This window comes from Camellia sinensis, chromosome 2 (genome assembly GCF_055761805.1).
Source record: "Camellia sinensis isolate YWXY chromosome 2, ASM5576180v1, whole genome shotgun sequence".
Lineage (NCBI taxonomy): Eukaryota > Viridiplantae > Streptophyta > Magnoliopsida > Ericales > Theaceae > Camellia > Camellia sinensis.
Genome location: NC_138962.1, coordinates 180,891,452 through 180,906,580, shown reverse-complemented (window position 1 = coordinate 180,906,580; position 15,129 = coordinate 180,891,452). Strand labels below are relative to the sequence as shown.

At 34.2% G+C, this 15,129-nt stretch overlaps 1 protein-coding gene across 1 annotated transcript; it reads left to right on the top strand.

Moving 5' to 3' along the window:
• The first annotated feature begins 2,438 nt into the window (after positions 1-2,438).
• Positions 2,439-6,447, top strand: LOC145819276 (uncharacterized). The gene is made up of 3 exons (XM_082913247.1): positions 2,439-2,560; positions 4,843-5,717; positions 5,870-6,447. The coding sequence occupies exons 1-3, from the start codon at positions 2,439-2,441 to the stop codon at positions 6,445-6,447; spliced, it is 1,575 nt and encodes a 524-aa protein (XP_082769373.1).
• Positions 6,448-15,129: the final 8,682 nt, after the last annotated feature.

Sequence of the window (15,129 nt, the reverse complement as noted above, 5' to 3'; positions counted from 1 at the left end):
TTCAGGTCCATGGGGTTTCCTACGAGTCCCGTTTCGATGATCTTAATTTTATTTTGTCAGGCATTTTGTATATTTTATTCACACAAAAAATTAGATCGATTTGATAATCGTAACCTATTTAATTATCGCTTTTGTTAACAAAAAAATAAACAGTATATTTTTAAAAACACAATTGTCATCTATTTTTTTAATTAATTAAATATATTACAATTATTGGATTGATTAAATTTTTTATGTGAATAAAATATATAAAGTATCTAATGAAATGAACCGTTCGAATCGTCAAAACGAAACTCATTGTAAACCTCTCTGGCCCAAATAGCAATTGGAGGGGCTCCAGTTTCTTTAAATATCAAATGTGGACGGCGTTGGAAAATAGTGTTTCTGTTTTTGAAATTTGGTAAAAGAATGGAATCCAAAAACTTGGGCTAGATAAAGCTCAACCCCAAATTCAAAGTTGGGCTAGACAAACCCGATAAAGTTTCATAGAAAATCAATAATCTGTCAGAGAACTTTTTAAAATTAGTTATCATTCTTCAATCTCTTCTGTTCAAGTGGTGCTTTTTGAAATTTATTTTCCTTTCGCTCTTTAAGTTTTTGTGTGAATAATGAATTTAGATAGAAATTTACGAAGAAAATGAGAATGAAAAATAATTATATTTTATTTATTTTTAAATATCTACTCAAATTCATGATTTAAATACAATTTATTAATTTTAAACAAATTAAATTTTTGTGTTCATCCATACAATATGAAAGAAAAGATCGTAAATGAATTAATTAGACAACTTTGGTCTCTTACTAACATAGTAATATTGTGGTCCCTACCGAGTGTTAATGTCATATGAAATTGAGGTGAATGCCGCACTGTGGACTGTCACAACAAATTGAGGTGAATGCTGCACTGTGGACTGTCCCAACAAACATGTGAAATCCACTTTAATATTGATTCAAAATTGACTAAAAATTTATTTTTACAAAATTATTTTAGTATTGTTTAATGTAGCTTATTTGAATTATTTATTATTTTTTTATTTTGAGAGTTTGAATTAAATTGTTTAGTACAATTTCTTCAATTAACTTATTAGACAAAAATATTTTAAATAAATTGAAAAAAATTAATTTAGAAAGCTGAATGAAGGATACTTTTATCATCTGCTTTTAAATTATTAAATTTTAACTTATAATAAGTTTCACCAAATAGTACCTTCATAATAGACGGAGTGTAATAGAATAAATTGAACTCACTTAATTAAATGAAATTTCAAATTAATAAGTACCCCCCAAAAATTTTCAAATTAAGAACTTATTACATCGAAAAAAATCTACTCTTTCAGGACTTCATTTAGGTCAAAAATATTAGTTTATTGAATTATTGATTTATTTAGGTCATATCACTTTTTTATTTTTTTGCACGTCTTTTTATAATAAATAAATAAATTAACTTGTAAGTCATATTCAAAACAATCCTTAGGCCTCGTTTGGCAACAAGTCAGTTTAGTCAAAAAATCAAAAAGTTATTAAAAAAGTCAAAAAGTTAACAACCCATACCAAAAAGTCAAAGATTCTCTTTTCTCTCTATTTTTTGCACATCTTTTCATAAAAATTCAAAAAGTCATCCCAAACATACTAATTTTTTTTAGCTCATATTTTAGCTAAATAGCCAAAAAATTTCTAAATTAGCATGTTCCCAAACGAGGCATTAGTCTAAAAAAATAAATACAACTCCCTCCTTGAAAAAGTTGGATTCAGTGTTTGTACAATACCACATGAGTGACTGTTATGCACTTTGTGGGGCTTATTTCGAATCATATTTTGATGATCTAAATCATATATTTTTTAAGAAATATCGAGCATAACATATCTGTAAAAAATTAAATTAATTAGATATCGATAGCCCTTTCATCTAATTATATTTGTATTCGGTCTTATATTTAAAGTTATATTTACTATATATATTTTTTATTTACAAATATGAATTGACGAAAAATTTATTAATATTTAATTAATTTGATTTTTTATAAATACATTCTATTCAATAATTTTTAAAAATAAACAATTAAGATAATTAAAATTAAACCCAAAACAAACTGCACAACGGTGATCCCAAATTTCTCTCTGAAGAAAGAAAGATTCAATTAATGGACCAGTCACTGATTCAATGCTCTCCCTTTTAAAAGCAAGATTCCCACTTCTTTTCAATTACATCCAATAACTTGGAATAGTTCGCAGCTTTCCTTTCAAAACAACAAAATAACACAGATAGCTATGATAGTTGAGTGGCTGGCATTGAATGGTATCTCTACGAATCTAGTGCTTGAATTATTATACAACAAATCATAAAAGGATATAAAGGGATGGCCTGGTTTGTGAATTGGTTAGAAATTATTTGTGGTGGGAACATAATTTTAGAATTGTTCACATGGCGTGGTCGTTAGATGAGGTGTCTCTTGGATAATTGTTATTGGCTGAGGTATGATGCTACCATACTAGATTGGAGACTTTCAGAAGACTTGACTCCTAGTTCAAGACATCCTGAACTGGATGATTTAGGATTCTTGTGAGAGATTGATCCTAATCCAACTAGGATGGTAGAGTTCTAGGTAGACGTGCCCTAAAATCTTAGAGTTCAATTCTAGTTAGTTAATACGAAAAAATAATTACATTCGGACAATAATAATTTAATAATTAAATAACTTTAACAATTGATTCAACAAAAATGATCACATATTCCCTTGTAATCATGTTTGATTTAGTTAAGACAAAATGTTCATTCCAAGAATTATCATTCACCAAAAAAATAGAAAGATAAAAAAGAATACAACAAAAATAGAATTATGAAGAAACAATACCTTCATGCCGGTGATGGCTCCTACTGCATGCCTTTTTGGAGCAACTATAACCTAGACATTACCCAACCATAACCCTTTTTTTTAGCCAATCACAACCTATCCTTTGCCCAACCACCAAGAAGCCCATTCCATGTAACCTCCCATTTTACGTGGTGGCTAGATAGATGATGGACTGTGATGGGCTGGAGAAGGGAAAGGGTGGTGGTTGCATTGTTGTTGGCCGAAGGAGGGAATGCAGTGGGATCATGAACATTGTTGAAATAATGTGCTTGTTTAATTTTGTATCCAAACAATCACTTATGCTTATTTAATTCTAGTTATGTTTTGGGTTGGGTTTTGTTAATTAAAGTTAATGTATGTGGAGAAAATTGGTCCAGATGTTTTATTGGTACTTGGGTTGATATAATTTCATATATAAAACTTGTAAGGCAAGCTAAAAATTTAATAGAAAAATCTGCAAAAGGTGCTGTTCAGTTTAGACTCCTCTTCTCCCCTGTTTTGGCTTTTTTTCTCCTCTATTTTCTGCAGAAAAAATCAGATAAGATTTTGTGTGTTTTAGGTTGATTCCTTTGTAGTTTAAACACACATTTGCTTCCAAAACACCCAACATAAAGTGATATCAGAGCCTAGTTCAAAGTGAAAGCTTGGATTCGAAAAAAAGGGCTGAAAATAAAAAGTGCGTGAAGAAGAAAAGTGAGTTTTGCAGAAAATCTCCATGGCCAACTCAAGCAATCAAAGTATAGGCATCCAGCAACCATCTATGCCCATTTTTGCTGGAGAAAATTATGATTATTGGTTTGTGAGGATGAAGACCTTATTTCAGTCCCAAGGTTTATGGAACTTGATACAAAATGGGTATGATGAACCCAATTCAACAACTACATTAACCTCAGCACAAGAGGAAACCAGGAAAAAGGATTGTTAGGTTTTATTTCTTGGCAAACCCGTTTGACAAAACTCATTTGAGTTGTAATTTTATTCGCATTTTTATTTCAGTGAGACTTTGAGTGTTTAGATGCGAATCCAACCCGAATCAAGCCTTTCAGAGAAGTTTGTGTTGATAAAGCTTTCAAGATTGCCACTTCGCTGATTTTGACGGGGATCGAGCTGCCCGGTCAGCTCGCGGGGGTCCAGGGGGCAGCGCCTCTTGGCGGGTCCGGGGCAGCGCCACGGCGGGGTCGAGGGGCAGCGCCCCCGAAGCAAAATGCAAAAATGCATTCCAAGTTGCCTGTCCGCTCGAGCGGACATACCCGCGCTCGAGCGGAGAATTCCTGGTTCCAGCAGTTTTGGTCGCCTGCAAAAGTACTGAGCTGTGTGATTTCGCGCTCGAGCGGGATTTCTGGCGCTCGAGCGGACCTCTGTGATATTTCGCGCATATTTTGCTGAAGCCCGCTCGAGCGGGCTGTTGGGCACTCGAGCGGAGATCGCGGGACAGATTCTATAAATTCGCGTGTTGGGTCAGATTTTAGGATTACTTCTCCAAATCTTCTTTTTGGTTTCTAGGGTTTATATCTGGGGATACTTTGTGAGTTTTCTTTGATGTTTTATTGAGTATTCAACTCATGTTCTAAAGAGAGTACATCAAAGGTTGTGTTTTGTTCTACAAAAGAGAGTGTTGTTCTTCAGTTGTGTATTCTGAAGAATTCGAGCCTGAAGCTGTGGTGGAATCCAGAGTGGCTCATCAGAAAGACAATTCCGTGGTGAAGATGGGGTTGGAAGAGGCACATAGAGGTTGGTTCAATTAGGCGTTGTGGATTCGCTAGGTAATTGAGAGTATACCTGTGTAATTCCTTTAAATCTTCTTAGTGGATTGTTCTTGCGGCTGTTGCCCGTGGTTTTTTGATCACAGTTGGAGGTGTCCAATTGTGGTTTTTTCCACGTTAAAATTGTTGTGTCTCTTTGTCTTGATTGTTTGATTGTTTGATTGGGATTGTTATATTCTGCTTTAAATTGATACATAATCACAAATCAACATCTAGGGGATTTCTAGATTTTTCAAGGATGCTAAAGCACTCTTCTTCATCCAACAAGCACTCTTTGATGAGTTGTTTCCAAGAATCATTGAAGCCAAGAAATCAAATGAAGCATGGGACATTTTACAACAAGAATTTCAAGGAGACAAAAAGGTAAGAATCATCAAACTCCAAACTCTTAGAAGGGAGTTAGAATATTTGAAGATGAAAGAATCTGAAACTTTAACTGATTATTTCTCTAAACTAGTAGACATTGTCAATCAAATGAAATCATATGGTGAAAGAGTTAAACAAAAGAGAATTGTTGAGAAAATTCTGGTTAGTTTCCTAGAAAAATATAACACAATGGTGGGAATAATTGAAGAGACAAAGGATATCTCTAAAATGAGTGTCCAAGAATTGATGGGTTCTTTGAAAGCTCATGAACAAAGGTTATTAAAACAATCAGAGAAGCCTTTGGAGAGTGCATTCCAATCAAAAGTTAATTTGAATTCTAAAAGTCATGGAGAATTATCAAGTAATGAACAAACAAGAGGGAAATCATCAAGAGGCAGTAGACAAGGAAGAGGTAGAGGAAGAAATTCATCAAGGGGAAGAGGTAGAAGCAACATTCATAGAAGTTCAAGTGTGGAAGAAAATACAAGAAAGTGCAGAATTTGTGAAAGGAGAAATCATCTAGAGAAGGATTGTTGGTTTCGAGGGAAACTACAATGTTATAAATGCAAGAATTTTGGCCACCTCCAAAAGGATTGCAAAGTCAAGAGCAATCAACAAGCTAATTTTTCAAAGGAGAAAGATGGAGAAGGAAACTTATTTTATGCTTGTCAAGCAGCTTCAGAACACAAAAATGATGTTTGGTACCTTGATAGTGGGTGTAGCAATCATATGACAAGTGATAAGTCTATTTTCTTAGACATGGACACTTCAATTTGCTCTCAAGTTAAAATGGGAAATGGAGTATTTGTAAATACAAAGGGAAAAGGAACCATAAGAGTTGAAACAAAGAAGGGATTAAGTTTATTCATGATGTGTTGCTTGTTCCAGGCTTGGAGCAAAATTTGCCAAGTGTTGGAAAACTTGTGGAACATGGATATGTAGTCCATTTTGAAGCTAACAACTGCACCATTCATGACAGAAATGCAAAGCGAGTGGTGGCAAAAATTCAAATGGAAAATAATCGAAGCTTCCCACTCACATTCAACTATGTTAGAAATGTTGCTTTGAAAGCTCATACGAATGATGAGTCATGGTTGTGGCATAGAAGACTTGGGCATTTAAATTTTCATAGTCTCAAAGTGCTTCACCAAAGGAATATGGTCCAAGGACTTCCAAGTATTGAGGAAATACATGATGTTTGTGTGAGGTGTGCACTTGGGAAGCATCATCGACAACCCTTTCCTAAAGGAGTTGCATGGAAAGCCAAAGAAATGTTAGAGTTAGTTCATACGGATGTTTGTGGGCCTATGAGAACTCCCTCCCATGCCCAAAACAAGTACTTTATTCTCTTTATTGATGACTATACAAGGATGACATGGGTGTATTTCATGAGGAAAGATCTGAAGTGTTCACTATTTTCAAGAGATTCAAGAGCATGGTGGAAAAGCAAAGTGGGCACTACATAAAGACTTTGAGAAGTGATAATGGCAAAGAATACAACTCTAAGGAGTTTGACAAATTTTGCGAAAATGAAGGTGTAGAAAGGCAACTAACAATGGGTTATACTCCACAACAAAATGGTGTATCCGAAAGAAAGAATCAAACGATGGTGGAAATGGCCAAATCTTTGATGCATGAAAAGGGGCTACCAAAGAGTTTTTGGGCTGAAGCTGTTTACATAGCAGTGTACTTGATAAATAGGTGTCCTACCAAAGCCGTTTGGAACGAAACACTACAACAAAAGTAACCTGTGGTGACGAAAAGTAGTGAAGAAAATAAATTTCGTTACTAAATAAAAATAATTTGTGACGAATTATAAAATTTTGTCACATATAATAAAAAAAATAAAAATAATAGGTGACGAAATTTATTTTGGTCAACAAAATTTTCTTTTTAGGTGAGGAAAAATTAAGTTTTGTCACCAAAGGTTTTCCACTATTTTTTTTTTTGTGGCACCAAAATTTTGAGACTTTTAATGAGAAAAAAATTTGTCACCAATTATAAAATTATTAATGAGGAATATATTTTCGTCATCAATAATTTTGTATATATTTTTTTTGAGAAACTTGATTTTAAATATTTTAAGACCATTTGGTGAGAAATATATTTTTGTCACTAATAATTTTTAATATTTTGAGACTTTTTAGTGACGAAATTATTTTTTCACTAATTTTGGAGGAAAAATTTTGACATATTGGACGGTAATAGAAAAAAATAGACTACTAAGGTGTCGTTTGGTAACACTTACGTTTTCAGTTTTCTGTTTATATTTACAAAAATTTTAAAAACTCAAATAAAAACTTGTTTGGTAAAATTTTTGATTTATAAATCAGTGGTCTCAGTTTATAAATTTGGCCAAAAAATGAAAACACAAAAAATGTGTTTCCATTTTGAGTTTTCAGTTTTTTTTTTTTTTACCACCCAACACTAGCCACCACCCGCTACCATTTTCCACCACCGTCTTCCGCCACCACCACCCACCACTCACCCCCACCACCACCACCACCACCACCACCACCACTACCCACCACCCACCACCCACCCGCCACCACCCACCACTTGCCATTACCATCCACCGCTCGCCACCACCACCTACTTGCCACCACCACTCACCACGCACCTACCACCACCACCACCACCAGCCACCCACCACCACCAGTCACCTGCCACTCACCCGCCACCACCACCCACCACCCACTACCACCACCACCACCACCACCATCACCCACTACCCATCCACCTGCCACCACCACCCGCCACCACTACCATCACTACCCACTCGTTACCACCTACCACCTACCACCTGCCACCGTCACCTACCTACCCACCCACCACCACCACCACCACCATCCGCCACTTACCCCCCACCACCCACCACCACCCGCCATCCGCCACCCACTTACCACCACCCCCCATCATCCACCACCCGCCACCACCACCACCACCACCACCACCGTCACCCACCCATCCACCATCACCACCCACTACCACCCGCCATCCGCCACCCACCTGCCACTACCATCCACCACCCGCGACCGTCACCCACCCACCCACCCATCATCACCACCCGCCACCACCTACCACCACCCACTCGCTACCATCCACCACCCGCTACCGTCACCCATCCACTCACCACCACCACCACCACCACCCGCCACCACCACCCACCTGCCACCACTACCCACTACCCGCCGCCACCACCACCACCACCGCTACCACCCGCCACCATCACCCATCCACCCACCCGCCCACCACCACCACCAACACCACCGTCACCCACCGCCACCACCCACCACCACCAGCTACCCACCATCCATTGTCACCACTTTTCACCACCGTCTTCCGTCGCCACTTGCCACCACTCGCCATTTCTCACTCTTTTTTATATGTTAAATTTTTTTTAAACATTTTGTCAATTACCAAACGCGTTTGTAGTTTATGTTTTTCAAAAAATAAACAAAAAATAAACAAAAACCAGTTTATAAAATTTTTGTAAATATAAACTGAAAACGTAAACGTTACCAAACACACCCTAACTATTTTCCCCTATTTATTTTTGTTTATTAGTTTTCCTCTCCCCCCCCCTCTCTCTTTCAAAACAAAACATAAGTTAATTAGCTCTCTGTAACCTATGGTGACGAAAAGTAGTGAAGAAAATAAATTTCGTCACTAAATAAGAATAATCCGTGACGAATTATAAAATTGTCACATAAAATAAAAAATAAAAATAATAGGTGACAAAATTTATTTTTGTCAACAAATACTTCTTTTTAGGTGAGGAAAAATTAAGTTTCGTTACCGAAGATTTTCCTGCTAATTTTTTTTTTTTTTTGCGGCGCCAAATTTTTGCAACTTTCAGTGAGAAAATTTTTTGTCACCAATTATAAAATTATTAGTGAGAAATATATTTTCGTTACCAATAATTGTATATATATATTTTTTGTGAAACTTGATTTTAAATTTTTTAAGACCATTTGGTGAGAAATATATTTTTGTCACTAATAATTTTTAATATTTTGAGGCTTTTTAGTGAGAAAATTATTTTGTCACTAATTTTGGAGGAAAAATTTTGACATGTTAGGTGGTAATGAAAAAAAATAGACTACTTTTCATCCCCCTTTTTTTTTTATTATTAGTTTTCCTCTCCCCCCTCTCTCTCTCTCTCTCAAGACAAAACACAAGTTAATTAGCTTTCTAAGTAACCTATGGTGACGAAAAGTAGTGAAGAAAATAAATTTCATCACTAAATAAGAATAATTCGTGACAAATTATAAAATTTTGTCACATATAATAAAAAAATAAAAATAATATGTAAAATTTTGTTTCATAATTTTAGAAAGGATATGAATAATTCTTAAACATTTAAAAATGAAATAAGAAAAAAAATTAGAAAACAAAACTCAAACCAAACAGGGACCTTTTTTATAATCCCTCCCAAATTCCCCTCTCTTGTTTTTGCTGGTAGGTAAAAACCCCTCATCTCTCTCCACGATTTTCACTCGTTCTCTCACGATTGGAAGTTCTCCCTCTCTCATGGTTTCTGCCGTTTACCGTTGCGGTCATTGTGCTACACCTCACTACTTCATTCTGCTTCGATAGGTGGTCCCTCTTTGCTTTGTATCCCACCCAAGGAATTTTGGTTTGGTTTTATTTATATTAATACATTGTTCCTCCACTCAGTTTTGGGTTGGAATTCTAGTATTGATTCAGGTTTGTCTAGTTCTAGATTTGATAAGAATTTGTATGGAACTGACTTGGTGCAATCTTATCCTTAAGCATGAGATCACCCATGAAGATGGATTAATGGCCCTCTGTTTAGGAAATAGATTAACTTGTTGTATATCATACAAAAATTAAAAAGAATGTAGTAAATTGAAAAGGATATAAGATGACAATGATTTCTAGGGTTTTAAATGCCCAAAATTGCTATTCTATATATGAAGAATATAGGGTCGCCGGTGCCGAAAATTGATTATAAAAAAAAAGGCTCCAAAATATTTTTAGCTATTATACTAGTCCACAAAAAACTCCACCTAAATTTAAAAGGACTCGACAAAATTTGATAAAGATTCAAAACAAGTGAATGGTTGATGTGGTGAATTATTTAAACTAATAGATGATTGTTTTTACCTCAAAAACTAGAAAAGCCTATTTATTTGACGAGTTATTTGAAATTAATGGATGGTTGTTTGCCAAATTTATGAATTGTACATAGACTATGATTAATTATACCAGTTACAATTATTTCTAAAGGAAAAAAAATCAAATTTAAAATTAAATAAATCTTATCTATGTTAGTTCTAAATATGTTATTATTTTATTAAAAAAATTGAATTTAATATTTTATTATTTTAAATAAATCTTACCCTTGTTTTATTATTTTATTCAATGGCTAGTTAGTTTTAAATATGTTATTATTTTATTAAAAAATTGAATTTAATATTTAATATTTTCTTCAACAACCCCTCCTCCTTCAATGTACAATAAAATAAATATAATTAAGTTTTAACATTCAGATATGTTACATCAGTCATCCCAATTGGTGCAATGTTTGCAATGACTCTTTGTTGGGAAATACTGCTTATCTCTATATATCTGTTGCCTTTGCTCAAATGTTGAAAGCAATTAGTAAGTATTGATTATCCCTCTTTTTTAATTAATCATTCTCCTTAGGAATGATTGTTGACTCGAGTATTCATATAACTATTGTTGTTACCTCTGTTAGTGATAGTACGTTTGATTTCTGACTGAGATCTGCAGTGCCAGTAGCTATTTTCATTCTTGGAGTTACAACTGGACTTGAAATGACGAGCTGTAGAATGCTTTTAATAATGTCAGTGATAAGTTTTGGTGTTCTAGTGGTTTCATATGAGGAGATTGATATTAACTGGATTGGTGTGATTTACCAAATGGGAGGTGTTGTCAGGGAAGCTTTGAGGCTTATATTCATGGAGATTTTTGTTAAAAGGAAGGGTCTCAAACTAAACTCTATTTCTGTCATATACTACGTTAGTCCCTACAGGCATGTATTTTCATCTGCCAAAGTTCAATTGTTATCATTATTTCTTTCACCATTTGATGTTTGTATACAGAACCTTTTTACCATGTGAACGGAATCATAGTTCTTGTATAGTGCTCTTTGCTTGTTCATCTGTGGATTTTTCTAGAGAAGCCAAAGATGGATGCCCAAGGGACATGGAGCTTTCAACCTGTTATCCTGACACTCAACTCTCTCTGTACTTTTGCTCTCAATCTATCAATTTTTCTTGTGATCTCGCATACAAGTGCTTTGGCAATTCGTGTTACTGGAGTTGTCAAGGATTGGGTGGTTACTATCAACCCTTCTGTTTGTCGATACAATGCTGATAATGATAAATCTGTTTGGTTATGGCATTGGTAATTTTTCGATAACAAGTACTTTGTTTTGGGTTTTCACTATAGTCTATTGTCTCAAAATTTGACATTAGTATTATGATATTTATTTGTATATTCAGTATATCCTTTGTATATTCTCAATGTTGTACTATTTATATTCTAGTATTATAGATTGTTCACATTGGAAATCAATTCCAAGAAAGTAGAACAAAAGACTGCAGTCTGTTATACTTTAAAAAGGGCATTGTATAGGTGGTTATCCTTTGTATTATCCATAAAAATTTATTTTTCTCAGAGCTTTATAAAAAATCTGCATTTTCAATGTTATGGAATTCACATTTTCTTGATGTGGGTACTGTTGCTTATCTAACCATTGAGATATGCCTTTTTTTCATATTTCCACTGGGGCAATGCTTAGCATATTGTGTCTTGCATTTGGTTTTCTCTTTTTCTTCTGCTTTTTAATGTATTATTTTTTTTTCCATTCTTTGATAAAAAAAAAATACTATTGTTTATTTCATCTGCATTTCAAATAGTGACTGTGCTTAGGATCTGGATGAGTACCCTGTTGATCACTCAGAAAAGAAATTTCAATTTTAATGTACTGCAATAATGTTTCTGCTGTCTTTAATACTATTTGTGCAAGACAAGAAGATATGTGATTTAACTTTGTTTTTTATTAGACATGTGATTTCATGAAATAGAGATTACCTATCTAGGAAGCATGGACATGCCTCCTAGGTCAGCATGTCTATGTCTGACATGTGTCCAATTAAGCCCTTTTTTTATTTTTATTTTTTAAAAAACAGACATGCTAGCATGTGTGAGGCACATCTATGGCCTTGGTTCAAGTTTGGGAAAAAATAGAGTCAAATGAAAAGAAGTTTTTTATACCAACTAATTACTCCATCAGGCTTTTTAATTTATCAAACCATAAAGACTAATACTTTCCAATTTGTTTGTGAATCCTTATGCCTTCTTAAAATATACTTTAGGGTGTTCTCTGTTATATTTTCAATTTTTTTGTCTCCATTTTTTGAAAATTGTAGTTTTAGTATGTCCGTATTATGTTGCATCTGCATCTTGTTTTTACATCTGTGTTTCTTAGATACCTATTGACCTAGTGAAGAAATATGTTTTTTTATGCAGCCATTACAGGTGTAGCACCACAAGTTGAAAAAGGAAGCTTCTCGAGGCTCCTCTGATGAGTCTCAACAAGCTGAATCTACGCCATTAACTTCATCCTCAATTACTGAAGGTAGATAAATAGAAAGCGGTCTCACAGTTTAGTCCGAGGGATGCAAGTTTAGTTGTACAAATTGTTCAATCTGACTTTTCCCTCAAAGTATAAGGAGTTTGAAGTAAGATTTGTGGTACACATTCTTTGACCCTGAGAAGCCATCGGGTATGCAGAATTTTGATTTGATAAGGCTCATTTTGTATGTTCTTTGCTTCTTTATGTTGATTGTTACACTCTTCTGGTCTCATTTGTTAAATTAAATCATTGACATTGTTTGAATTGAAAATTATTGATTGTTCATTTCCTTTTAGGTTCACAATGTTCTTCATTTTGATGCAAGCGGCTGGTTATACATATGTTATAGAAAGTGGATGCTTTTCTTGTTTTAGTTTGTATATATTTTAGTTTTGAGTGTCGTTAAAAGATGCTTTTCTCTAATTTTATCACTCTTATATTTATGCTAATGGTTGTTCAGCTTGATCATAACACTTTATATGTAGTTTCTAATAATAATGAAAATGCTTTCATGTAGTCCCCGCAACAACCCACAAACGTGGAATGTGGGTTTTATGCAATGAGGTATATGAAAGACCTCATTAGAGATCAAAGCATCCTAAATAACTTACATCACACAAAAAAAGTGTGATCTTTAACTGTTTTTGTAGTAGTGTATGCTTTAGAATCTTCTCTCTTTTCACGTATGTTATTGTGCTTTATGTACACAATTTTCCTTGTAGTTACTTGGCTTAAAACTATCATGTTTATTTTCTTGGACTTCTTATCTTATTTTTTAAATCAGCTGCAGTGTCCACCATATATTTGAATCCCTTCACAAGGAAGGTTGTTTGCATACATACCCAACAATTTCTATAACAATGTAAAACATAACACTTTAGGTTTGAAAATAGGACACAAATCTAGATTACAACAAGGCTCACACCACTTAAATACAACCCCCAAAGCAAGCCCCATCAATTGCTAGAACCCATTAAAATCTGTCAGTTATGTCTTTAGCATTATATTTGCTTACTGGTAGTTTAAATTGTAGATGGTGGTCAAATTTTCATATTTGCAAATCTTATATCTTTGACTTCACTTTTAGTCCTTTTGTTTTCCACTATTACAGCTTTATTATTTGGAATCAATATATTATCCACTTTGTGAAGAAAATAACCAAAAAATTAAAATAAAATTAGTTTTAGTACTGCTTTAAGGGCAATGACATTGAGATTATGCTAACATCAAGTTCAATATTAATCTTGATTTTTGCTAATAAAATCTCATAATCGCTTATGTATACGGTTAATTAAAATAAGAAAAAAATTTAAGAGAAATAAGAAATGAAGAAACTAAAAGGAAATTAATAGAATCCAAGTTAGAACTGTGTATAAAGACACAACACATAAGCAGCCACCTCTAACAAATGGCCTAACAGATGGCACTCTAACCTTATTCTTGTGCAGTCCATATCAGCCTTTAGTATGGACGCAACCTAGTTGGGAATAAACAAAACCAAATGCTTGATGTTACCAGCAACAGTACCAAAAAATCCAAGTAGCATTAAACACTTTGTGGCATGATTGCTACTGTATTGGGTCTGGTTTGATTGTTGTGTTTGGGTGCTGATTTGTGGTGCTTATATGGCAGGTTTGATGTTGTTAGTTTAAGTCTTAAGTATTGTTTGTTGCTTTTAGCTCGACTTTGAAATAGGGGAAGCAAGGTTCTGTTAGTGTTTGTTGTTTTGATTTGTCTTTTGTTGTTGTAGTTGACTTCATGCCAACCAAAAGTAATCATAGAAGTAAGAACAAAATATTTTTTTTAGTATTTATGCTTGAAAATAAGCATTTAGAGGGAAAAATCATGAAATAGTCACGGAAAATGCCCAAGAATCAATACTAACAACTTAGTAAGGATTAAACTAACTTGTAGAAACTCATGGAACAATCATAGGATTCCCTATTTAAAATGAAGCTCAAAACTGCATTTTTTGAACACCTTTTTTTTTTTTTTTTTTTTGGGTACATTTTTTGAACACTTAAGGTTGAAAATTGGCATCCAGAGGGAAAATTTTGAATTAGCCATAGAAATACCCAATGATCAGTTCAAACACCTTAGTAAGGACCAAAGTGACTTACATAAACTCACAGAACAAGCACTAGACTCCCGATTTGAAAATTTAGCTCAAACTTGCATTTTTTTTTTTTTTTTGGGTGAGTATCAAACTTGCATTTATTGAACTCTTTAGCTTTAAAATATGGAAAACAGTGTAATAATCATGAAAATGCCTAGGAATTGGTTTGAACTCCTTATTAAGGACAAAAGTGACTTGTAGAAACACATAGTATAAGCACGAGACTTTTGGTTTGGAAACTCACAATATGAATGGAATGTATGCTAGTTCAAGGGATGGCAGCTTAGGGGGTGTATATTGGTTTTGTTCCTTTCTATGTTTATTTGTAGTTGTTTTATTTTGTTTTGGTTAGTTGCTCATCAATTGGGTATGATGCTTGCATAATAGTGGACCACCTTTGAT

Bases quoted from the DNA above. Each gene is read 5' to 3' on its own strand.
- LOC145819276 (XM_082913247.1), top strand. From the start codon at position 2,439: ATGAGGTGTCTCTTGGATAATTGTTATTGGCTGAGGTATGATGCTACC. The intron at 2,561-4,842 runs GTGAGAGATTGA...GGGGATTTCTAG, and splicing joins CTGGATGATTTAGGATTCTT to ATTTTTCAAGGATGCTAAAG. The intron at 5,718-5,869 runs GTGATAAGTCTA...TGCTTGTTCCAG, and splicing joins GTGTAGCAATCATATGACAA to GCTTGGAGCAAAATTTGCCA.